The sequence below is a fragment of the Parasteatoda tepidariorum genome, chromosome 8, assembly GCF_982258835.1.
Source record: "Parasteatoda tepidariorum strain Cologne lab strain chromosome 8, Ptep-v5.0, whole genome shotgun sequence".
NCBI classification, from domain to species: Eukaryota; Metazoa; Arthropoda; class Arachnida; order Araneae; family Theridiidae; genus Parasteatoda; species Parasteatoda tepidariorum.
In genome coordinates, this window is record NC_141762.1 from 92,515,938 (window position 1) to 92,543,203 (window position 27,266).

Consider the following 27,266-nt stretch of genomic DNA (forward strand, 5'->3'; position numbering starts at 1 on the left):
AACTCTAATATTTAATAATAAGGGCTTTTTTTTCTCTTACATTTATTTTTTTCTATTGTATAGATGATACAATTAAATGCATGTAAAACTTAAAATTATTGCTTAAAAATGGAAACTTTGAAAAAAATTTCAATTGGAATGAATTTTTAATTGAATACTGATAAATATGACTTTCAAAGAAAGCTTTATTATGTTATTTATTCCTTCAAAAACATAGGTGAATTCAAAACAAGAAGTGAATTATATGCTTCATTATTTATTATTTTGCTGTTTTCAAGACTGAAAGGACAGTTAAATTTTAGCATAGGGAGTTTTTTCAGCATAATAAAAAAAAAAATATTTTTTTTAATTATATTATTTCTATATATTGTTTTTTATTATATTATTATAGTGTTAAATTATTTTTTACTACAATATTTTATTATATTTTTATTATATTATATTATTTTTATTAATAAAAAAATAATATTTTTTTCAATCATTTTTTTTAATTTTTTATTTTTTTAATTAATTTTATCATAATTTTTTCCCCTTTTTTCATTTTTCTGTAATTTTTCCATGTTCTCTCTGCATTCTGAACTTATTTTATGAGTAGTTCTATTTACTTGCAGCTTATGAGCAGTAAATAAAACTTATTGTTTTTCTTAATTTTCTTCGTTTTGTCTTTTTGTATTTGCTTATTATGCTATATATATATATATATATATACTGTCAATAAATTACACTAAACATAAGTATGGAAAAAATGCTTGACTCAATATTTTTGGTAAGTAAAAAATAAACAAAGTTTCTCAATTTATTACAAATTGCAATAAAATTGTTTACATATCAAAAGTAATTAAAAAAAATAAAGAGGAAAGGCGTGTAGTTAAATTCTAGTTCTTAGGCGTGTAGTTAAATTCATTATTTACTAATTAAGGATTTAAATTTTTATTTTTTTAACACATAAATTAATTCTGAAATATTTCTTCTTAATTATCAGTAGTCCTTCCTTGTAATAATACCCATTCTTACAAGTAGAATCTTGTGTGGCATATTCATTGGGCATTATATCTTATTCAAAATTGACAAGTCTATATTTAACTATTCATTTGTAACGGCAGTTAAAGCAATATTCTGGTGATTCATTTTCAATATTTCACCGGATCTTGTCATAATTCAACTCCTTCTTTCCTATTGAGCATGAAAAATGCATTGTTCAAGTCTTTATCAAACCTAAACTTGTCAAAAAGAACTTGGATGTGAATAAGAACTTACTATTCACTATATTTACCATTTCTTCCTTTATGTTATCAAAATTGATGTTTCATCTGACCACCTACCTTGTTTAAGCCACGTACAGTCAATGGACATAACCTCTTGACGTAAATAGCAGGTGCGTACAATCTACCCACTAAGAAGTCAGTATTAAGAGTATAGATAAGATACACATATGGAGAGCTGACCTAGCTTCATAGCAGAGTATAAATTTGCAAGGAAAAGTGCAAGAAAATTAAACAGTGCCCAAAGATTTTTGAATTTTGGACAAGGATATCTATATTGAAGGTAACAATGTTTGAATCTTTTCCTTTAGTTTCTAAGAATTTTAATAAATTAATAATAATTAATAACAAATAATAATAAATTAATAATAATAAATTAATAATCATAAATAATAATAAATTAATAATAATTAATTTTTAATAAATTAATCACACTGTGATTTTGAAATAAAACTTTAGAGGACGCCATACCGAGGAAGAAAAGTTTCATCACAAATTCTCTTTCTCCTTCATTACTAATTTAAAATAAAGAAAAAGTAAGTTCAGGCATACATAGAGTAAGTCATGATGTTTCAGTTACTGAAAGAAATACTCCAAAATATTAAAATGTAAGAAAATTATTAGAAGAGATCATCACCGCTGCGTAATCCTAAGTTATCTTCTCACAATTTATTTTTATTTGTATATTTTAAAATCTTCTTTTCGGTATTTGAAACTTCGCGGCTTACTCTAGGTTTGTCTGAACTCACTTTTTATACACTTAAAATTATTAAATTAGTAATGAAGGAGAAAGAGAATTTGTGAGGAAAATTTTCTTCCCTGGTATGGCGTCTTCTTACGCTGTGTCACTGAGCACACGTCAGCACATGAATCTGTCGCACATCTCAGCAAACGGACCAAGATTGCTGAGGGCTTGGTTGAAGGTCCTTACACGCAGCGAAATGCTTCTTAATTTTTTTAATGGCATCAAAATTTTAATGTGCATTTATTTATGTTTGTAATGCTACACAACATTTAAATTTTTCATTGAAATAAGCATATAAGAAAATTAGAACTTAATCTATGAAAACTGATAATTCAAGAATCAATGGTAAAAACCATTCTTTTAAAAATATTTTTAGAAAAGTTGACAAAATATGAGAACTAAATTGTAATTAGTTTGAGGCTGAGGAATGAATTTTGTGTTGGGGCCAACAACGGCTGGAAAGCATTCGGAATAAACAATATTTTTTCATGTAGAAATTTTTCAATGATATTAATTCGATAAAATCTCTATAGCAAATTTCACAAAATGTTTGTTATTTTTCTATAGCAAATTTTTGTTAAGTAACATTCTCTTTTTTTGTTAAGAAATGTTTAATTTTTTGTTTAAATTATATATTTTAAACTAATTTTTTATGACTTAAATTTAAATATTATATTGTTTAAGGAAATTTTAAAAATACGCAAGCCTTTTTGCCCATTTTTTCGATAACTCATTAATGCAATGTATTTCATGATTTCATGAACCCCTTTAAATTATAATAATATAAAAATAATTGAAATTTCTCATGTGTTGAATATTAGATGCCTTTTGTAGCAATTTGCATATAATTTCTTACAATCCATGATATCTGATAAATTTATTTAGAATTTTCGAATTGCGAGCTGCGCTAAAAGAACCACAAAGTGAGAAAATGATGAGACTGTAGAAGTTATCCTAATCTTTAAGTGTAAAAATTTATGCAGTAATTAATTAAGTAGTTATGTAGTAGGTAAATTAAGTACACAAATTATACCACAAAAGGCGAAAATGATGAGACTGTAGAAGTCATCCTAAATATTAAATATTAAAATTTATTCAGTTCAATTATCTAATAGCTACATGATATAATTTAATGATAACTGATTTGTTTTGTAAATCTAAATTTTGTACGAATTTATTTGCTTTTAATTTTAAGATATTTTTGAGATTGTTATTGAACTTTTCATTTAGCGAATTTTCATTAGGTATAGCATTTTTAGGCTCTTAGCATTTTAATTTTTAATTAATGTAATTAAATTATAACTACTTTGCATTATAAAATTATGAGGTTGAATATGATAATATTTTGTATGTTAGCTACAATAGGTGTCTTTTTAGTTTTTCATTAATAATACTTTATTTTAATAGTTAATTCATGCAATTTAGAAATAGTCAATTATTGTATAGCCTTACTTTTTATAATTTTTTTCGCTTATTTGCTAATTTAAGAGAGTTGGAAAATTTTTTGAACTTGAGTAATTTACTTAAGATTCCACTCACACGTTTCAAAAGGCTGCGCCTATTGTTGATCGCACTATGACCGCAATCATCTTATCTTATTATCTCATTTTCAGAAACTAATTGTTCAAATCAACATTCGGTAAAGAGATATGATTTGAACACATATTTTATTTTATAACCGTCGTTGAACAGTCGAACCAATTTTTTGATTTTCGTCTACTAATGTACAACTCCGTAACCTTGTAATTTTGAACTAAACACCAAAGGCAAGAGAACCCCCCTGTTTTAGGTATTAGGAGAAATTTGCCTTTGTGGAAGACTTTTCTTGGTGAATCTAACCCGCATTTGCGCTACATGGAGAGGAAAACAACGAAAACCTCCCAAAAAATTGCCTGAAGTCAAGGGGACTCAAAGCCATTGATATTTTATGTCAGCACTGTGGTCGGTGCGAGCCTGGTGCGGAATTTGTATCTACCAGTCATCTCTGAGATTTGAAACCAGTTCACCTCATTGGAAGGCGAGCGTTCTATCCTCTGAGCCACCACGTCTACTCCTCCATCTATTATTACTAAAAAAAGAAAGAAGATGCCTCCCTTTTATATCACCTTGAGCTAACGTCCCCCGACATATTAATTTACCACTGCGTACTGATGGTTTTATAATTGTTAATGAAGATAATTAATTATATATTAAAATTTCTAACATAAATTATTTCTTTGGATGAATAGAAGTAGGTCAGATTTTGTCAAAAATTAGTTCATTAATGGAAACTATTACATTATAATAAGCATTCATAATTTTCGATTACAATGCTAATCATAATTATAACAGATATTGATCTACGTTTTCAAGAACATCGCGTTAGCACTGTGGTTGGTGCAAGCCAGATGCGGATTCGTATCAACCAGCCACCGCTGGGATTCGAACCCGGTCAAACAGTCGAACCCGATGGAAAGCAAACGCTCTATCCCCTGAGCCATCGCGGCTCTTGAACGCTTATTAAACATTTATTTATCTATTTATTGCGATTTGCATTTTGGAAAAACATCTTAACAATCAATACGTCTCTTAGGAGGAAAAAAAAAAGAAGATAAAATGTAATTTCTGAATGTGATTGAAGAGTCTAAAATATATAGGCATAAGCGTTCTTCCTTAGACTTGTATTTTAAACCAAAATGGCTGTTAAAAATTACAGGAAAAGGAGCAAGTATGACAATCTCAACTTTTGGACGTTTTTATTCCTATTTTACCATTTATTATGCTTATCTAACGATAATTTAACTGGTTAGTGTTAATGGTTGTCTTAACGGGGTTTTACTGTGTGAATAAGGGTCAGCACAATCTACGGTTAGCGAAACAATAAAAAGCAAAAGACATAACTACAATATTTGCATTTTGAAATTTTGCAGTTAAGATTTTTATCTAATTTTTAAGCAACAAAATACTTTAATCTTTGGAATTTTTGAAGTTTTGAAACATCTTTTTTTTTTCTCTCTCTCTTTTTTAAAACCAAAACGCGAACCATGTTCGAAATATATGCAGTTCAAAGATTTATTTGAAAATTAATTCCATAAGTTTTTGCCACATATGTCTAAATAATAGAATTTTTCTCCACGGGGAATAAAGTAACATTTTGGCTTTGATTCAATTTTTTATGTTACTATAAGTAGCGAAGATAAGTGTACAAAAATGCTGTTTTTTACTATTAGAAAAGTTTAGAATTGTAACTAAAGAGAAATCATAAATTTTGTAATTTGTCTTACATATACACAGACAAATTGATACTTTGGTTAAATTTAATTGAAAAAATTAGTATGTATAGTATTTCCTAAAGTTTAAAACTTTTCTCCCATTAATCATTTTATTTTTACTTAGATATTTTTATTTCTTAGAATTTATAATACACGATACTCATTAATTGATCACATTATTACAATGATCAAAAACAATATTATTTTCAGATTAATTATGACGGCCCAACATAAGCAAACACATGGCAGAACTGAGGCTGAGTGTGAATTCAGTAACTTAATGGAAAATGTAAGTGTATTTATACTTTTGCTTTTAAGGGACACTGTCTCTACTTAAATTCCTTAAGAAAAAAAGAAATTGTTCATAACTATCCTTTAATATTAACCATTTCAACAAATGTCCTGAAATTTTTGTGATTTTCCTAATTTTAGTTGAAGTTAACAGGAAGAATAAATATTATTTATCTAAAAAAGAATTGAAGATATTTCGAATTCAAAAATTATGTTATATGCTATGAAATAAAGTAAATAACAAAATGGGTGACAAAGTCTTCATAGCGAGTCAAGTACGACATTAATCTTACCTCCAGTATTAAAGATTATTACCCCTGATTTGGGGGCATAAAAGCATTCAATGTGGGAGAAATATACAAAAGGCTCTTTTTCCTCTACTTCCTCCTTATCACTTTATCGTACTCTACAGTTTTTCACAAGAAAATCCTCGTATTTTGCTACTAACTAACGATTTTCCACATTTAGACTATTTTTCCTCTTTAATTGTTAAAAAAAAAATTTTTTTTTGCTTAATGAAAAAAAAAATCTGAGTTTTTTTTTTATATAAAAATGTTTCTTTTGTCACTTTGCAAGAACTGCAAAAACTGTTACCAATTGTATATTTGCGAACATTGGTACTGTACAAATTCCTCCTATTGGAGAATCAGCATAAAATTAAGGACTTCCGACCCTGTATAAAGAAGTATTAATTTCATTAGTTGTGGTAGTATTTTAAGTAGCTTTTCACTAATTTTTTACTTTTAGCTTACGGTTCTAAAAGTCGTTAAAATTATAATTTTAATTTTTTTTTTAAAAGTAAAAAAGCTTAATAAAGGTAACTGAAATTTAAAAGAAATTAAGTCATGAAATAAAACGCGAATTCCTTGGAAAAAATTTGGAATCATTTTGAATGTTTTAATTGAGCTAGTATATGCCATTTGTGGGCGATTTCTTAGTGTTGACGAAACTCGTTTTTTAAATTTTTTTTCACCTTTCATGAATAAAAGATATTACGCCGGTAAATTTCACCACATTTCATTATTAGTATGCATCAGTCACAAACCTCTGACTTACACTGGAAACAATTTAATGATGAAATCCAGTTAATTAGCTACATTAAGAGCTTTTCACGAAATCAATTTCTTAATCTGTACCATTTTCCCTTCTAAATCGTACAAACTTCCAACTTAGTAAATTTGAACAGTTACGGATAAAAAATGAATAAATAGCAAATTAACCAAAATAAATGCCTAATATTATGATAAAAATTCAGTACTTAACTTTCTTCATTGGAGTTGCGCAAATAATATTATAGATCCAGAAACAAATATTATAAAATTTGAGAATTTGTTGCTCGAAAGTTCGAGAATGATTTTTATTTGAAAACGGTATTAATTAAGAAATAATGACACCATCATTAAATCTAATATTTCATAGGTATATGGTTCAATTATGTATTTTGAAAAGATTAAAATTTTTGTATTTCTGACTTTGGATCAGCATGATTTTCAAGAACCCAAGTTTCAAGCAGCAGTCACTGCGCCACGTTTTCAACTAAATGTGACTCATATAAAAGACCAAACTTTTCGCAGGTTCGTCTTCAATGCTTATATCCTGTATCAAAGTGGATATTTGATCAATTTTTTTTAATTTTACATTAATCAGCAGCTTTTTTTTGCTACACGAGTTAGAGGAATTATTCCAATTTATTTTATAAGGTCTTCCTATTAAAATTATAGCTCTTTGAGATACAGAATGCATAGCTGCTAAGTTTACCGGATTTTTCAGTAGACAACTGGATTTTGCCAGTTTCTCATGATCTACTGGTTTAATTAAAACTCGTCTGATACGTTGTCTGTTTTAGAAAATTCCCTTAAATTGAGTAAGTTTTCTATAAAAAAAAATCCCCATCGTAATAGAATTTTTGTAAGGATTATTGCTTGCTTGAATATTTAAATAAGTATCATTAATACGTGATGAAACGTGCCTCTTTTATATAAATCAGTTGAGAACTTTTTTTGCTCTAAAGTGTTCAGTTTATTTTTATTCAGAACTCCCTTTTTTAAAATATTTATAGATAAACATTGCAGTGAAAATTAAGGAAATCATGCATTTTTTGTAATTTAGAACGACAATCGACACGGCAAGGAAAAAATCGTTTTTTTTTAAGAGATAGAAAATTAAGTTCTTTTTACAAACCCTGAATAAAAACAGCGCCTTTAAGCACTTTTTAAAAACACCACGCACCCTGTTCCTTAACAAAAAATCGAAGGTGGTAGGATTTGAAGCAGTAAATTTCAAGTCTGGTTGATGTTGAGGTTCGCGCCAAAGTGAAAAATAAAGAATAATTGTAATGCATGTTTTTAAAATATTTAGAAAATGAGTAATTTGTGCTACAATTTGCACAAGATAGTGCAGAGAACATCAAAGCCTGTTTGACTGCCTACTTCCCTCCGCTGAGATTTATCAGATTTTTTACCCTTTTATTTATTTACTTTCTCTTCTACGTTAATAATTAATTTATTAACTTCAAATACGTTTGTTAGTTTATAATTTTTTTATTGGCAATTAAAAATGTATATTAAGGATGATCTTTATGGAACACCAGTTATATAAGACAGTCGGACTTCTATTTAACGAAGTCGCTAAATCTCGAAAAAAGTTTATTATAAAAATAATTCTTTAAATATAAATTTACCTATAATATTTTGAAAAGTAGAAAATTTATTTTAAATTCATATGCACTAGATGTAAATAAAAAAAGTTATTAATTATTCAATTCCTTAATTAACTTATTAGTTCCTTATTTTAAAAGTTCATCATCATCATCATAACAGTTTTCCAGACAGTCCAAAGTGGGCTAATACCTTCCTCTGAAGATTTCTCCATAATGAATTCCGATTTATCTTTGATCTTCAATACTTTTCATTAATTGCAAGAAAAATCAGACTCCACCCAGTCAGCCTATCTCCACCCCGGCTTTCCCCGCTTGCTTGTTCCAGTGGGTCTAAAAAGCAGTATCTTTTTTATTGTATTGTCATCGCTCATTCGAATCACGTGGCCCGTCCAATTCCTTCGATTTATTTTTATGTACTTAATAATATCGGGTTGCTTATAAATCTTGTACAGTTCGAAGTTAAATCTCCTTCTCCAGTTATTGTTTTCAGTTACACCACCAAGTATACTCCGCAAAATCCTTCTCTCAAATATTGTGATGCAATTTTTCTTTAGTTTTCTCATTGTCCAAGCTTCAACAACGGATATTTTAATAGTTATCAATTAATTTATTTACTTTGTAATTTGATAGCTATTTATTTTACACATCTTGCAAATAGTAGAAATGTAAAACTTACGTAAAATGCATAAAGTTACAGGAAATTTTAATATTCTTGGTAAGTTAAGGGACTAGTACCATTACCAAGTTATTGTTCACTATAAAATGTGTAAAAAGGAGGAATTAAGTTTGAAATGCTCAATATGCAAATAAAATGCTGTTTTCTTTCTGCAAAAAATTCCGGATGAAATTACTGTCAAAAGTACTGGCACTCTTAGTGCAGAAACCATAAGATCCATTTTACGGTAAAATATTTTTATCCCGTTGAATTTTACATCCCAATTTTCAGGTTCAATTATTTTACAGTAAATATTACTATATATAAATATTAAGGTATATCAGATTTTTTTTTTGTTTTATGAAAAGTTATGGTAAGAATAGATTTTATGGTAAAAAGTACTGACGGATACTTTTAACAATAATTTGATCCGCAAATTTCTTACAGTATAAGAATACATAAAATTCTGTATATCGAACCTCAAGCAAAAAATTATATTCGAATAGAAAGTTATTGAGACGTTTATCTCATTCTGATCTCAATATTTTAAAATCTTTTCAATACATTTTCGGTTTTCTTATATTTATCTGATTTTTCTCCATTTGTTTGAAAATTCAGCGTAATAAATAATAATGTTTATTATAGGAATTGGAACTGATGGAAGCAGAATTATTACATTTAAAGGAGATAATTATTTCTCGAAAAAATGATAGAATGATGATTAAGCAAATGATTCCCTTGATCGAAATAGATTCTGCTCAAGAATCAATAATTGAAGAATTCTGTGAAAGGTATGGAGATGTTGTTATCAGTTACGACTTACTTATAATGTAGAATGTGTTACATAACATATTTTTTAAACAGTTCCTTTATGTTTTAATAATACATGAAACATATTTTCTCTCTTTAGGCTAAAAAGAGAATGTGAAAAAGACATGTTGCAATTAGACAAGGATGGCCTATTTTCCAAAATAAACAAATTTCAAGAATTGTTAGCAGCATTTAAAAGTATTTATCAAAAGGTATATAACTAACCAGATTCATTTTTTTTTCACATTGCTTTTATTGTTAGAATAATCAACACAAGTTTTTGAGTTATAGCTATTGAAGGCTGTGCTAATTTAATTTTTTTCTATCTATCATTTATATAATTAGATTTAGCATTTGTAGATAAGAAAAACGGTATTAACATTAAAAATTAAGCATAAAAATTAATAAAATTTTAAAAATATAAATGAAAAAACAATAGCAAAAAGCATAAAAAATTAAAATTTTTATTGCCTATATTAAATACAAGAATATATCTAACTCATAAAACAAATTTTTAAAATAATATTTTTTTATTGCAATGCTTCATTAATATTTTATTGCTTTGAACAATTAATTCATTATTTTTGTATGTGAATTAACCCTTTTTGATAAAATTTTTGATACTTTAGGGCAATTGCAGTTTAATAATTACACACTTGTAATAATAAAAATATTAAGAAAACTAGTTCTACAGATTCTAAAATATTTGAAAACAAGAGTACGTTATTTACAGATGAATAATTAAAAAAGAAATCTAAACGTAATAAACAGGCATTTTTTCTTTCATTTTATAATTTCAAAAGCTCCATTTCTATTAGAAAACCCACCTGAATCTTGAAACTAAATTTTTCAATTTTTGCTACAATAATTACTTAAGCTTATTTTGATTTTTTCCTCTTTGAAAATATGATGGATAACATGTAACTATGACATACAAGCACAAAACGATATTTTTGCTCCATTTTTTTTTTCTCAGGTTTTTACTAAAGAAGCTGAAAAATCAGAATTTCTGAGTGGACTGACAGTAAAACAAAGATGGATAACCTATGTTTTGGAATTGGAGCTAACAAGCGAAAAACAAGTAAAATGAAATAATTTTTAAAGGGGTTAGGAAAGGAATGCAAATTTTTTTTCCTGTGCTTATATTTGAGTTAATAAGTAACTAATAAGATGGAGAAAAAATTTCAATTTAGTTTAAAATTTTAGTTCTTGGCCGCCAGATGTTTTGCTTGGTCTTTATTTATCTTTTATTATATATATATATATATATATATATATATATATATATATATATATATATATATATATATATATATATATATATATATATATATATATATATTTCTTTTTCACGTTTTCTCCATGTTTTAATTTATTTTATGTGTTTTATGAGTACCAGGTTCTGCACAGTGAAAATAAAACATATTAGTTTTTTTTTTAACTTTTCTTCGTTAATCTCTCTTCTTTCTTTCTTTTTCATTTTTGTCTTTATTGTGCTCTATATATTTGAATTTTTCTTTCATGATAACTTTTTGCATTTTTTTTTCTTTGAAGATAAATTACGATAAAGAACATTTACGATTTTCAGGGGAAAGAACAAAGGGAGAAAAAGATTTCAGAACAAAAAAAAGAATTAGACTGCGCTTGGAAATGTTATGAAAGGCAAAAATCTCAAATTGAAGATTTTCGAAGACGGATTCATAAAAGAGAATTTGAGTTGAGAAGTATAATAACAGAGTGAGTACTTTTTTAAAATTCTTAAAAACAATAGTTAAATAAGCAATAATGTAAGTCAAAACTTATATTGTTTACTTGATAATGGGAATGCAGTTTAAAAAAGTATAACCGCTGAAAATAGGATATACTAGATTGATTCCAAAGTCACTACTCGACACATATAGTTCTTTAACTCATACAGCCCAAAGACCCATTAGTTTCGAACAATGCCTTATGCGTAATTTTTTCAATATTCTATAAACTCCCGAGTTAAATGTCTGCTTGTGCCTGCTTTACTTTAGCCTTCTGCCTTTCCAATACCAGGAAACAAAAAAAAGCAGAAAGATTTTTCTTTACAGAAATAAGAAAATTGTATAACGAGAAAATGTGAAGAAAACTATTAATAGATATTAAAATTTATCATTTATAATTATTTTTATTTACATTATTCTTATTTAAAAAAAAGATTTATGATGTGTGTCTTTTTTAACCGTTTTGCAGTTTATTCGTGAATTTGCTTATCCGTGCTTCATGGGCCACTTAATTCCACGGATAATCGAGAGTTTACAATACTAAATTCGAAACAACCTTCATCTTTATTAAATTTAGCAGTTAGAGAACTTTTTGTTTTTTTGTAGACCCCTAATCAAAGGAAGTCTTATAATACGAGAACCTTCCTAACGACTTATAATATTGCATATCTAAAAGAAAAGCTGACGAATTTTTACGCATGCTATAAGAATTCTAAGTAGAAAATTTTTCATCAGGATTTGAAAATATATATTCAAGGAGGATACTAAAAGGAACACGAAGTATTTTTAAACAATGAACAATTTCAAATGATAGAAGAGTTAAATGATAAATATATAACTTCGAGCAAAAGCTTTCCCGTTTTCACATTGATTCAATAAAGGATCAGAAGAATTAATAGTTTTTATTTGAAAGTAAGAAATTACTGTTGTGAAAGTATTTCATATCCCTTATGAACAAAGTTAATATTATGTATAACCTAAAAAGAAATAATAAAATGAGTAAATGTAATAAGTAATGTAAAAGTTATACTATGCATTAATTCACGTAAAATGTTTTAAGAATATCTTTCATTTCTTATTTCAGAGATTATTTTTGTTGCTAACTAAAATTCCTTTTCTTTATTGTTAGATTTAAAAAGAAAGAAGAAGCAAGAAAAGAATTGCAGTTTAAAAATTCTAGTTTGAATTTTGAACTTCTGAATCTTAGAAAGGACCTTGCAGCCTTTAAAACTGATTATCAGAAGGTATAAAAAAATTGTTTCTCATAAGATATACAAATACATAAATTGTCCACATTACGAAATGTAGTCTAGGAGTAAATGTTACGGTACGAGCACATGGAACGAAATATTTGCGGTCAGAATAAGCTCAATTTTGAAAATATTTGAATTTTGACTAAATTTTATGAGATGCATTTATTTCTAAGATATCACTAATCTATACTCAGATTTTTCTTATGCACTTTTCTTAATAAATGGTTTTTTATATGGTAAGCAGCATACTTTCGGCGAAGAGGCTTGAATGATGTGCGCATGCTAATCTAATTGTTTTAATAGCGCCTTCCTACGTCTTGCTTTTCGCTCCCACAGTACGAGCGAGTTTAGTTTTACATTCTTTGGTTTTTAATTTTTCCACTTTAGGATCTATTTTTTTATTTCTTAATTAAATAGAGAAATAGTTATTTACGTAGCCTATATGGTCTAATACATACATATGGTCTACATGTATTATGATGAATAATGTTTTCACTTTTTAGGTAATTGGAGAGAAAGAAGTGTTGAAACAAAGACTGGCGGAAGTTGCATGGAATTCAGCTGAAAAAGGTGAGGCAAAAGCTGCTGAGAGGACAGAAAAACAAGTAAGTTGAAATATTTTCTCTTTTATTTATTAATGCTTAATTTCTTGAAACCTCAATTTAAAATTATACAGCAAACGCTATTTTTACATGTAGCTTAGAGGAAATTAAACGCATAAATGCGATAGCATATAGTATAAAATATTGTTTTTCTTTGAAAATCAATTGTTTACTAAATTTTTTTTTACTCTTCTTAATTGTCTATAAACTTTTTTTTTTTTAATTTTTAGAGTTTTTTGCATATTGTACAACAATTTTCTAGATGTATTTTTTAACTTTTCATTCATGAACAAAAAATCCTCTAGAATCGAATTTCTTTCCCTTTTTTTTTTGATATTTCATCATTGCAATGAAAATCTCCAACCAATGAAAGTAAATCCAACTAGACAATAGCTATAATATTAAATCTTACTTTTTTAAGTGAGCAAAATATGCACCAAATGTTATAGAACATATTGAGCATTGAGTCTCAAAAGGATAAAAATAATCACAAATGTTGTAGTAAATGAAAAAGTAATAAAATTTATCAAATGGCACAGCTTGTCGATAATGTTTGATTAGTTGAAAAATTTTATGTCTTGTTTCCGTATGTGTTAAATGACACTTAATGCGCGCAGGTTATTCAACTCTTAAATTATTTGTTACGAAAAAATTTTTCAGATACGAAATATAATAGAACACAAAGAAATATTAGGAACAAATTGGCGGTTCAAAAAAGGAAAAATTATAGAAAAACAGTAGCGAAATTTTAAATTTCCTTCCTAAATTCGTCAGCAGATGGCACTGCTATCTGAAAATAACTTTTGTAATATTTTAAAGCCTTTCATCTGAAAACAATCTTTTCAACACTATTCGCAACAGCATATAGCAAAATTAGCAGACAATTTTTTAAATATTTCAGTTGGAACGGTCGAACATGCATAGGAAACATTATTTTTTTAGTTTTTTCATTACAATATCGCCATCTGTTGACGAGTTAGTTGTAAATTTCTAAGTTGTGCGAGAATAAATTATCGTTTTCAAGATAATGCATTTCTGTATCTAGTTTTTCGTGAATTATTATTTTCACAAATCGTCGATTTCGGTGACTTTGCAAAATACGTAACATATGCAGCACTTAAAAATTTGTATTAGTCATCAGCGCAATCCGTTGACGAACTTAGCCACAGATTGTGAAATTTGGTAACAAAAGCCTGAAACTTGGCTGGAAAATTCGAATATTTATAAGAATTTAGTGTTTGAATAATTTAAAATACGCTTATTATATGAAAACTATTTCTGAATTATTCTCTTTAAAAATGAAAGTTATAATGAAATTTTTTTTATATTTTGAAGGTGAAATTGGAGACTATTAATGAAACTAAACTCAATGCTTCCCAAAGACAAACGAGTGAGAGAAATGAGTCAGATGATGATTCCATTGAAGAGTCAAGTAATTGGGAGAGTGAATTGGATGAAATTTTATCCAGGTAAGCATATCAAAGGAAAAGCGTTCAGAGATTTTTTTTCCTCATCAAATAGAAGCTTAAGCTCCGTTATTTCCGTTTTATTATTATTTCTTATTTTCGTTTTATTAGTATTTATTCTTTCCTTAAGTTTTGATGATTAAGTGTCTTAAAACTTGTCAACAAGCTTTTTGTGTCATTCAGTTGCATTATATCCTTCAAAGATAGAAAATACAATGGTCTTCTTATTAAATTATACGCTTAATCATTTTTAGAACTTATACTAACTATTTTTTTCAAAATGTAAAGCAATAAAATTATGCCATTTGTTGTTTTGAATAAGCAACTTAAACTATGCATTTGTTTGTTTCCGGATTTTTTTTAAGGAAAACTTAAATTTTTTTCTGCTTAAAACTAACGAAAACCGATTTAGATAACACTAGAAGAATTTGAAAATCAATTTAGCTATATTTATCAAATATAAAAAAAAAACCGAATAATGTATAAAACTGAAAATTCCGTTTAAAAAAATGCTGTTCGCAGATTTGTGTTTGCATAAATTTATCTGGAAAAAAAAACTTAAAAATATCACATGCTTTATATCTCGCTTTGTGCACAGATGACGACCTTACATTTTGCTTGTTTCGAAAGATACTGCTGCATTGAGCAAATATCCACTCGTAATTTTTTTTCAATGAAAATGAAATAAAAGGTATTAAGGAATATTTGGTATTCCCTGAATACTTTTAGTCCCTCCTTATCCTTTTACGAATTTGGTTCGAATCGAATATAAATATTCTATGCTCAAAGCATGACTGCAGGCGCTGTATATTTTAACAGAATATCAGATAATATTTTCCGCGAAGTTTTCTTTTATTAAAAAAAAAGCAAACAAACAAATGGACAATTGCTAAAACCCTTTAAAATATCTCGAAGCACTTGCTTCTAATGGAAATTAAAAATTTTGATTGATAGAACACCACAGGAGGCAAACTAATGAAAGTTATTTTTTTCTTCCATTTCTGTAACTTAATTGTGGACAAAACTTTATTTCGTTTTTTTTAAGTACCATTGTATGAAATTTAAAAAACTTAATTTCAACTTAAATTTAAATATACCAAAGCTTTTATGTATTTTTAAGGACCTTACGTTTGAAAATTTTGCCGCACGTATGTTTGATTGAAGGGAATTTTTTATTTATTGGTAATCTCTGTTTCACTGCTCTGAGGTGACAGAAAACTTTGGATTTATGAAGAGAGTTCACTTGATAAATTTAGTCACAATCGTTAAATCGATTATTACTACATTAGATTCAGCTCAATGCGATTATTGGCGCAATCATTCTAAAAATGAAATAAAAAAAAGCTATTCGTCGTAAAAAGAATAGATTACGCTTCACTTGAATCTTTGGTTCACTTGAAAACAGGCAGGTATACACTGTCTGGCCAAAATTATCCGGACACCCGGTTGCTATAGTGATAGATGCATAGTGGTGTGATGGTGTTTCTCATGGTTTGGCCTGGGTCCGTCCATAGAGTTGATATAGGTCCGTCAGTCCCTGCGGTCTATCTATGGGTCCGTCAGTCCCTGCGGTTGATCTTTTCACCTGCGGCCAACAAGGTTCGCCTGGACATTATCTCACTAGCTGTTCCTATACTGTCTCCTGGCATAGTTGTCAGCCTAGTAGCCCAACAAATTTAGAAATTTGGCAGAAAAATTTTATTATAAACAATACTTTAACCAAAAGATTAATAACAGTAATGAACTTTTTAGCAGATAATGACTATTTATTAAAATTTCAATAATCTCCTATTCCACACTTTCAGTTAAAAATATGTTTTTCTTTTAAATATCATGCTAAGTAAAATATTTTCAAAATTAATACCGCTGAATGGACCCGTTCCTAGGCTAGAGTGGAGCTGGACTAGTGGCCAAGTCCTGGGCTACATGGTTAAGGGTTTTTCATAACCTAGGTACATGTTCAGGGCTTGGAGGAAAGAAGGAAAAAAAGGAAAGTCCCTGCGGTTGGTAACATGAACTCTGAGATGCATGTGGATATTCTGAAGAATTCTGTTCTTCCAACTCTATGGCAATATTTCTTGGAAGGCCCATTTCTCTTCCAGCAGGACCACTGCGTCATTCACACATCGAGGCGAACGTGACGTGATACACAGACGTGATTTGACGAAATGGGTGTTCAATAACTAGACTGGTCTTCTCAGAGCCCTAACTAAATCTCATAGAACACATTTTTGGATGAATTGGAGCGCAGATTACCTAGCCAGCCAAATCGACCCTCCTTACTGCAAGCACTCAATTCAGATGTGACGGAAGTCATTATCCTATATCCACCTATTTGTAAATGGTGGAAAGTTTTCCCAAGATGTGTGCAGACTGTCATCGATGCAAAAGGTGGACCAACATCACATTAATATGTACCTTAGGACGCTCTAAGTCCATACTACAGGGTGTCCGGATGATTTTGGCCGGATAGTGTATATGTGCAAGCTCTAGACTTAGTACCATAAGTAATAGTAGTATAAACTGAACGTACAATAGTATATTTTTTTGTATCAATCTTCACTAAATGAGTAAACAATGCAATATTGAATTGGTTATGAGGAATAAAGTGGGTCTAGTGGCACAATCTGTTTCCAAAGCGATCGTCACCAAGTCAACTATAAGATAACTATAAGATGTCTGTCTAAAGAATTCATGGATTGTCTGCTACCAAAGAAGCAAAGAATGAGCAAATTTTAGAGAGGGGGGGGGGGTTGATACTTCTCTCGCCAAATCCCAATTGAAATTGTTCAGAGTATTTACCCTACACATTTAGTTAGTACATAAGTGAAATTGTTACATCTCGAATCTGTAGTTCTTGCCAGCGCCTCAAAGGAGGAGTGCGTTTCTTCAAAAAACCGTCCTTTTCATGGTAAATAGTAGAAAACTGCGGATGTTGTTGTTTCTCATAAATTTGTATAAATGCTGTTTTTTTTTTATGAACTCCGGAATCAAACCCATGTATCACAGTTTTTACACATTGCCACTCCACAGGGAGAGCCTGAAAAATACAGGGAAAAACCTGGAAATACCTAAAATAACAGGGAAAATGCTGGGAATTTTGAGTTTTTCTTTAGAAATTGGGAAAATACAGGGAATTTTGTTTCCGATTTTCGTCTTTTAAAAAATGGTAACCACTCAAAGGAATATTTAAGGATGATATTACAACTATATTAAACCAGTTCATGCACTATAGCATTATTTGTTTTAAGTATATTCAGCTGTTCCTTTTTTCTCTTAAAGCTTTTTTCAGCAATTATAACTAGTATAGTTAGCCCAATATAGCTCATACAAGAGCAGAGTGATTGTGTTTTTCCTCTGAATATATTGTATATAATATGTACAGGGAAAATACTGTGAATTTTTTTTCCAGATTTGTTTTCTATTGTTGTCTTATAAAGTAATATAGTTTTAGAGTAATCAATTACTTCAAATGTTAATAAAGTCTAAGGTAAAAACTTTTTTGTATAGGCTTATATTTGTTTAAATAAAAAAGCAAATAATTAAGTTATTAAATTACAATAGGGGTTTATTAGTTTTACTATTCTTAAATAATAAAATTTACGTAACAAAATGCTTCTAAAGTACAATACTTGTGTTCATACACCTTTATCGAAACTATTTGCTTTGTTATCTTTGTTTGTAATAGAATAAAGTTATAGGATAAGAATAAATAGTCTGCAAGGAATTTAAAAATTTAACATGCTATATTTTTTGAATAATTTTTCTTAATTATGTTTTCAGACTGGAAGAAGGAAGAATTTCAAACTATGAACAGCAATTCAAAAACATGAAGAACTCTGAGGATGATAATGCAATATCAAGACAAATCACCTTAAAGGTATGAAATAGAATTTTTATTTTCCTCTAATTAAATACTACTATAATATTTTATTTTAATAAATAAAAAATAAGAATTTAGTTGCAAATCAAGACAACTTACCAAGAAATTAAACTTATTCGTTTTAATTAGGTTCAGCATTTTTTTCCCTTTAAGGCATATTTAAAACGCTAATTGATGAGTTGTTTAAAATGATTTATTTAAGAAACGGGGAATTAGGCTAATAAAGTGGATAATAGTAAATATTATAGAGCATCACCCACGAGCGGAAGAAATCGTTCCATTTCGAATCAAAGGAATCTTATTTTTGTTTTTTAATTTAAAAAATTGCGCACAATTATTCATTTTTTGAAATGGAATGTTGTCAGAAAGGCCCTTAAACATAAATTCAAACTTAATTCAGTCTTTCCTTGTAAAAAAGCCAGGAGCTGTTCACGCTGTAACCAATCTTTACAGCGTGAGGGAATATTCAGCCCCATAACAAAAATTCGAATTTCATTCTGTTCTTCATTGTCAAAAAATACTGTGAAAAATTTGTTGGGAAAAAAAATTACACAAAAAGGTTTCAGAAATGTCATATTGAAAAATGTCATATCAGTCACCATGTCCGAGTCCCTAACTTTAAGGCGAAATTAAGGAAAATAATTAGTTCAATAAGTTTAATTTAAAGAATGTGTAAATTTATTTTTTTAAATTGTTTTGCCTATTGGTCTATATCGTGATCATCGAAAGTCTCAGGCTTTATTAAATTTATGATATCGAAAAATCTGCTTTTGCAGTTCCTACGAGGTAATTATTAGAAAATTTTAATGATATAATAATTATTCTTTCTTTAAATTTGAATCTCTGTTGGGAAATTCCTAAAAAAAAAATGGAAGAAAATTCATTGCTCTTTCATAAAAATTTATTCTTACCGGGAAAATTTACGCACTACAATGTATTTAAATTGTTTCAAGGAAAATAATTTTTATTAATTATTATTGTTATTCTTTAATTTACTTGCAATATCCATTTAGTTTAGCGTTGCAATAAAAATCAAGTAGCAGTAGAAGCAAATATTTTTACCTTGTAAAATGCTGGAGCTATGATAATATAAAAAAGTTAACTATGTTTACGGTTAAGTTGAGCGATTGCCCAAAATTTAAGTGAAATTACAATAAGGTTATAGTTCAACGATGTTATAGTTCAACACGCTCGACAATTCTTTGCTGTGTTATATATTATCATGCCCCAGAAACCTAGAACCAGGCCACAGCTGCAGAAAATAAAAAAGCCCCTTTTGAGTGCCTTTCTTGGTGGGATAGAAATCAACAATGTTTGGAGAAGGAGGCATAACTTTAAGTCATATAAAATCTGTAGAGAGCCATATATTGTAAAGCTCATAAAAGCTGAGCAGTTCATATATTTAGGATGGGGGATTCTACAGAGTAAGAAAACATTTTTTTGTAAACTGCTAATAAGTAGAGGAAAAAGATCCAGATTCAGATGGATGGAGATCAATCAGATGGAAATCAATAACTTCCTTGCTATCCAGGAAAGAAGCAGGCGCTCGAGTGTCAATAATGGAATGCAGTGGAGCAGAATGCAGAGGAAGACTCTGGCTCACTCTGGACTGTTTAGTCAAAAATGATGATAATGACTTATTTTGTCTCTCGTACTGTAGGGGAGAGTGGGGTCAATTGTAACAGGGTACGATTGTAACAGAGCAAAAATTTCGAGTGTCGGGTTCTAGATTTGGTTCCTCAGTGGCACACAAGGGGTATTTAATAAATCTACATGTACACCCCTGCTGGCAACCATTTTTATGTACTTTTGAAGGAGTTACATCACAAAAGGTATTTCCACGCTACGTACAAGTACTTTTTTTTTCTTTAAACAAATAAAAATTATTAACCGAATATGTAAGTGGACACCTTAATTAACATTTCGAAAAAAAAGATTGGTTTTGTTAATTAACTAGCATTGTTTTTAACTAATGAAGCTGAAATGGCGTCTTGGGGACGATTGTAACAATAAGTAAAGGAACGATTGTAACAGCTGAAAATAAATAATCTTATGTTTACAAACCATTACTTAACTCCTTAAGAACCACCAATATTTTCCTATATCCTTTATATTATGTTGCATGTGTATTATTTCATTTGTCACCTTTCACAGCATAAATTAAAATTTTTAACCCCTTAGAGTTAAAAGTTTAATCCTTTAGGTCTCTGCTCGTTAGTATTTTTACTCCTAAAATATCACTACTATTTTGATCAATGAAAAAATATATCACAACTATGATAATATGTATAATTAACTATGTTTTAGTTGAATTTATGAACTGTTACAATTGGTGTAAGTGGGGACAATTGTAACAAGTGCATGACTGTCAAAAATTGTTAATAACTAATATAATAAAATTTAAAATAAGGTTTTTTTTTTCTAGTAGAGGATAATCTACTTTACTCGTCTGTCAATTAATACTAATAATATATTAGATTTTTTTTTAGTTAAAAATAGTTAAGTAGAAAAATGTTACAATTGACCCCACTCTCCCCTACCGTACTACTTTTCTGAAAAAAAATTTTTACAACTGACAAAGCAAACAAGTAAACACTCAAAAAGGAAAGAATCTTGCTATGAAAAAAATGGCAGGTTATGATCTCTTAATGCAATTAAATCATAGGGGTGAGTTACAAAAGAAAACGGCACTAAAAACTTTCTCTAAATAAGCAAACATTTTTATTTTTAGAATTCAGGTGGTTATGAATTAATAATTTGACATGCAAATGTGGGTGTTAGAATTTAAGGATAAACTTGGGAGAGACGGTTATGAATTAGATGTAATTAGGGAAAAACTGGACAAGCATTTAACAGTTTGAAGTTCTTTGGAAGTTTTCTGAATTTGAAAGCAGTCAAATAATCGAAAATTTTAACAATAAAAATTTAAAATTTTGACTTTTTTGCAAGTGAAGTAAACATTTTCTTAACATTCATATAATTTTTTTTTCTAATTGAAAGTCTTATTTGTTGGAATTTTACATTACTTAACTTTAAGCGCATTCATTTAATCAAATTCATGCTATTTATACCAGATTATTGAAAAATATATAATAATACGCATTCCTTTGCAGAATCCGCAATCCAGATTGAACAGTCAGCAAAACCAGTTTTACTGAGCGGTTGATGTTCCAGCTAAGCATACGCTTAACCAGCTTGTTAATACATGAAAATCATTAAACGTTGTAAATTCTTTAAATCTATAAACAAATTCACTGGCTTTGTTACAGTTGTCTTCTTTTTTTTTATTTCATCTATTAAAATCACACTGTATCATCAACAATTATTCATTTGTGAATTGATTTGAGTGCAAGTTTTGGAAATCAAGAATCGTATGAGTCGATTTCAGTACGAATTTCGAGCATCGTTTGTTATGAGTATTATATATATATATATATATATATATATATATATATATATATATATATATATATATATATATATATATATATATATATATATATATATATGTATATATATATATATATATATATATATATATATATATATATATATATATGTAAATAAGTAAATACAAGAAAACACGAAGAAAGTATTATTCCCCCCCCCCTTTTTTTCATATGTCTTTAATTGTTCTTTGTTTTATTCTTCATTTTGAACTTATATATATATATATATATATATATATATATATATATATATATATATATATATATATATATATATATTAACTACACATATGTAGTTGAAAATTTTAATTTCCGAATTAATGACTTACGTATTATTTACTGAGTACCGTAGATATCTCATGTTTATTTTTTAGGAAATGTCAGTTTCTTTTATATATATATAAATTGTATTCAAAACACAATGCTATGAATGAGAGAAAAGAAAAAGAAAAAAAAAAACTCCATTTCAGAGACATTTAAAGACATAAAGGTCTTCTGAGGCCTAATTGTAATTGTTAATGAAAACAATAAATAAATTTTTGAACGAATTACAATAAATAAATTTTTAAAAATAACCACGTGGAAAAGAAAGCAGTCTTTAAAAATTCTGAATTTTGTACTTCTTATTTTGTAAAATCATAACATTCTGTAAATATTTAATGTTAACGAAAACAATAAATAAATTTTTAAACGAATTGCAATAAATTTTAAAAATAATCGCTGAAAAAAGAAGGCTGTCTTAAAAAATTCAGAATTTTATTCTTTTTTTTGTTGTAAAATCATAACATTTCGCAAATAATAAATATTAACGAATCGAAATGGCGCCAATCAGAGATAAAAGCATCATGACTATCAACCCCTATGGAAACAAAGATAATGTCATGTGCGATGGATTAGCGTCAACTCCAAACCTGTGATTGTAAAGGGAAGGGGGAAAACTTTGAGCTCCTGTGACTTTGGGATAGAAAGGATTCTCCCGTAATAAAGATATAGTGACAGAGCTACCTATTATTACCCGAGTGTGGTTGGTTCGAATGTCAATTGCCACACGGGCAAGCCTGGTGAAACAAAGCAGAGTGAGCGTTTCTTGTTTTTCAGTGGCGCCATCTATGGCCAAGAATATGACTTCTGCCACACCTTACGTCGCACCCATTTATAGGGTGGACCCATTCTTACATCCATTCATCTATCCACAAATCGTAATTTTGACCTTAATCTAAGAACGATCGATCTCCAATCCTTCTTGCCCCCAGAGGTATTGATTTGTTATGGGAACATGGAGGACTTTTGCGACTCAACAGATTTAACGTGCATGAACATGGGCCCAGCGCACTACCGACCAGGCTATCCCGGCCGACCTGAGTGTATTTATGGGTATTAAAAAATTATGAATTGTGGAATATTTTCCATTATTACGAATTGCAAGTGTTGCTGGAACCACTTCGGACTTTCCTGCATGCATTCCTAACTTTCGCAAATTTCTTTTTAAAGGATTCGAAAAATTCATCGGTCCTGAAACTCTAACTTGAAAATCGCATTTTTTTCTCCTTGTAAGGTAGCTTATTTTAGAGATAGACATGTGGTATTCATGCACTTCTCAATTTTTTTAACAATTCAAATATCAATAAGAATTAAAGTAAAAGTAACATTTATAACGAAATTAATTAAAAAAAACTTTATTATCATTCGCAGTTTCAAAAATTTTGTACTCGCATTCGTATACTTTGCATTTAGATTTGTCAGGATCTAATGGAATTTCAGCGCATATATCTTTAATATTTTCAACTGTCACGCTCAGTTCTCGAACTTATTCTTCTACTAAACATACCTGTGAAAAACAAATAAAATAATGAGGTTAGATAAGAAGAAATATACTACTATACTTTTGGTAAATTAAACAAATCATGCATAGATGTCCTAATAAAGCCACATTTATAACGAGAATAATTAAAGAAATTTATTATCATATGCAGTTTTAAAGATTTTGTATTCGCAATTGTATATTGAGCATTCTGGTTTGTCAGAATCTGAAGGAATTTCAGACCACATAAATTTTATTTCTGCAACTGTCAAGCTCAGTTCTCGAGCTTAATCACTCCTGAAAATTCCTGTAAAAACAAATAAAAAAGTGATCTTAGATATAAACTATACTTTTTGCAGAAAAAGCAAATCATGCATAAATATCCTCATAAGAGCTGCAAAATTACATGAAGTGAAAAAAGAAACACATAACTAAAATTCAAAAACACATAAATAGCCTATACAACTTGTTGATTGTATGAACATAAAACCCTATGGGACTTTGAATTCCCCACGCATTATATAATTTTAATTAAAGTTAAGTATTTGACACTTACTAGTGGGCTGCGCCCCCTGCTCGCTAGCGCTCGCCACCCCCGAAAATTGCTACGCAATCTTATATGGTTTGCCTCGCAAACCAAGATCGCTTCGCTCGCTACTAACTTGGTTACATTGCAAATGCACAAAATTTTAAGAATTCAAAACTCTCATTCAAATCCATATAACAACTTTTTCTTTTTAAAAAATTACATCTTTTTAGTAAATACTAAGTTATTAAAATAAATTTGAATTCAAATAAATGACATGTAATTCGTTAAACCTATTAGAAATGTGCTATAGTATAAAATCTTAAAGCGTAACAGCACGACTGAGACTCATTTTTCAATGAATAACTAATAACAATAATAAAACAAATAAATTCGTGATATAAATCAAAAATCGTCAAATAAATTCGTAATATATAAATTCGTGAAAAAATGCGTATTCGACAAAATACTAAAATAGAAATCTATCGACAAAGACTACTCACTTCTGCCAAGCTTAATAGTATGAGATTGCCGCAGCTGATAGGGTGAATTTTGGAAGAGATCACATTTGGTGAGAATGCTCTCTCTGGTTATTTCAGTTTCCGCTTTTAAAAGCGCTATATGTTGAGCCACCTCAGCTAGATGACATTTTTAGCTGCAATCATTGGTCGATTTTCTAGCGTTGCCATTCGGGGAGTTGTAATGAGGCTTTTTTTTTTGTCGCTGCGTGAGAGAAATATATATATAGATTTTGTAACTAGTTTAAAATGATAATGATTCACTAAAAAAACATGGAAGACAAACTTGCAAAATCTCTCGTAATAGAAAGCTGCAAGTTAAAGAACAAAGAGTCAAAAAATAGCTTCCTGTTACGAAATAACAGCAACTACATTGTTTCATAATCGATGTTTTACTTTAAATAATCATGTTCTTCAAACTAGCTATGATAATTGGAAATCTATACTGTAAGGACAAACAAGTTGGTTTTATGTTAGACCATCATAAATCTATCTGAATTCCTACATAGGAATGATGGTTGCTCATGATCGTTCAAACATTTGATTTCTAAGATACTATGATGAAAATTCGTGATGGTCCATTCAGATGGTTCAACAATGTATTTTCATGATAGTTTAACAATAATTATTGTTGGTTCAGCAACAAATATACTATCAAAACAATTTGTTTATTTTTTTTTATCTTGACCCATCATAAATCAGTCCGAATTATTCCTTGAGACGATGGTAGCTCATGATCATTCCGACACTTAATTTCTAAGAGACTGTGAAGGAAATTTCTGGTGTTTGACATGAGCAAACCATCAAAATAAGTTGCTATTCTTAGATTAAACCATCATAAATCAGATCAAAATCCTACATTCGGATGATGGTTACCATCAAAAAATATAAGGGTTCATGATGGAAATTATTGATGGTTACCATCAAGATGTTGGTCCATCAATGGAAAACCATCAAAAATTTTGACTTGCGCATAGATTATTTTACTAAATAGTGTCCAAAAAGCTAACCAATTTCCCGGGCCTCCATCAAATTTAATATATTCGGGCAACTTATTCGAGGACAGTGCTTTATTTTAAGTATTGCAGAGAGGATTTCTTGAAATATTTTGCAGTTTTACTTTCCGTCGATATGAAATTTACGTCTTTAATTTCTAAAGATGAATACTAATCGCAATAATCTTTCGACGCTTCTAATGCCGTAACATAATCTTGCAGTGTGCACATAGCTACTTGCGTTGTTTTTTTAATGAGAAGTTTGAACTTCTTGCATCTGCTCATATTTTTCTGTCAAGCAATCCGAATTTATGTCTATTTGAGAATTTATTTCTGCTTTTATGATTGATTCAAACTTATTGATCGATCTCGTAAATGCCCTTCTTGTTTAAACTCGTGATTGGTCAGAATTGGTTGACGCTCATCACAGTATGTTTAATCCAAGTATTCATACGCAATTTCGGTTTTACGACTACTAATGTCCAACTCCGTAGCCTTGCAATTTTTAACCCAATCCAGAAGACGAGGGGACTCCTGGATCAAGTATTGGGAGAAATATGCCTCCGTGGAGGACTTTTTGATGGAACTAACCCGCATTTCCATCACATGGAAAGGAACACCACGAGAACCTCCCACGATTAGCCAGACGGCAACAGGACTCTAACCCATGATCCGTCTGCCCCTGAGGATATTTCACGTCAACAGTGTGATCGGTGCTTGTATTGACCAGCAATACCTAGGATTCGAACCTGGTTCACCTCAATGGAAGACGAACGCTCTGTCCCCTGAGCCATCACGGTTCAAAATTAATATTTAGTATTAAAAATGTAACATGAAAATAAATGTTTTTTTAAGCTGTTGTTTGCTAATTAATTTTTTATGGTGCTGAATGTTGAAAACTTAGCAAAACTGGAACAGACAAATTGGAAACATGTCAGAACAAACAATTAAGAATTATTTTCAAAATATACTGGCCAAACACTATTTCAAATAAAGATAAAGTGGAACCCGGGTTTTACGTTCTCCGTTTCGTACGTCATTCTGCTTCCTACGTCATACTCTGCTAGTTTTTGAAAATTGTTCATACATTTAATGTTAAATTGCCCCGGATTTTACGTTACCCTTTTAAGGAAAATCCCGCCTTAGACATTTTTCTGATAGATAAAAAATTTTTTTTTTCTCTACAAAGCTCGCAGAATCTTTACCTGAGTTCTCTTCAATTTTTCTTCTTCTTCATCATCATCAGTGGCTTGACAGCATAGGGTGGGCCTTGGCCTTCTCAAGAAGTTTTTCCAGGCTAACCTTTTTCCTGCTAGCGTTTACCAGTTTGTAGTTTTTGAGACCATAATGTC

General features: G+C 29.3%; 1 protein-coding gene across 2 annotated transcripts; it reads left to right on the forward strand.

Moving 5' to 3' along the window:
* Nucleotides 1-1,403: 1,403 nt before the first annotated feature.
* Nucleotides 1,404-21,884, forward strand: LOC107453053 (uncharacterized). Of its 2 annotated transcripts, XM_043048466.3 has the most exons (11): nucleotides 1,404-1,545; nucleotides 5,469-5,547; nucleotides 9,509-9,654; nucleotides 9,774-9,885; nucleotides 10,650-10,754; nucleotides 11,262-11,410; nucleotides 12,551-12,665; nucleotides 13,178-13,279; nucleotides 14,612-14,745; nucleotides 18,526-18,622; nucleotides 21,739-21,884. In XM_043048466.3, exons 2-11 carry the CDS (start codon nucleotides 5,476-5,478, stop codon nucleotides 21,781-21,783), a joined length of 1,077 nt encoding a protein of 358 aa, XP_042904400.2. In that variant the 5' UTR covers nucleotides 1,404-1,545; nucleotides 5,469-5,475; the 3' UTR covers nucleotides 21,784-21,884. The 2 variants fall into 2 exon arrangements, with proteins under 2 accessions (XP_042904400.2, XP_071037088.2); XM_071180987.2 differs by lacking the exon at nucleotides 10,650-10,754 and having other exon boundaries at nucleotides 1,406-1,545.
* Nucleotides 21,885-27,266: the final 5,382 nt, after the last annotated feature.

Bases quoted from the DNA above. Each gene is read 5' to 3' on its own strand.
- LOC107453053 (XM_043048466.3), top strand. From the start codon at position 5,476: ATGACGGCCCAACATAAGCAAACACATGGCAGAACTGAGGCTGAGTGT. The intron at 11,411-12,550 runs GTGAGTACTTTT...CTTTATTGTTAG, and splicing joins TTGAGAAGTATAATAACAGA to ATTTAAAAAGAAAGAAGAAG. The intron at 12,666-13,177 runs GTATAAAAAAAT...TTCACTTTTTAG, and splicing joins TTAAAACTGATTATCAGAAG to GTAATTGGAGAGAAAGAAGT.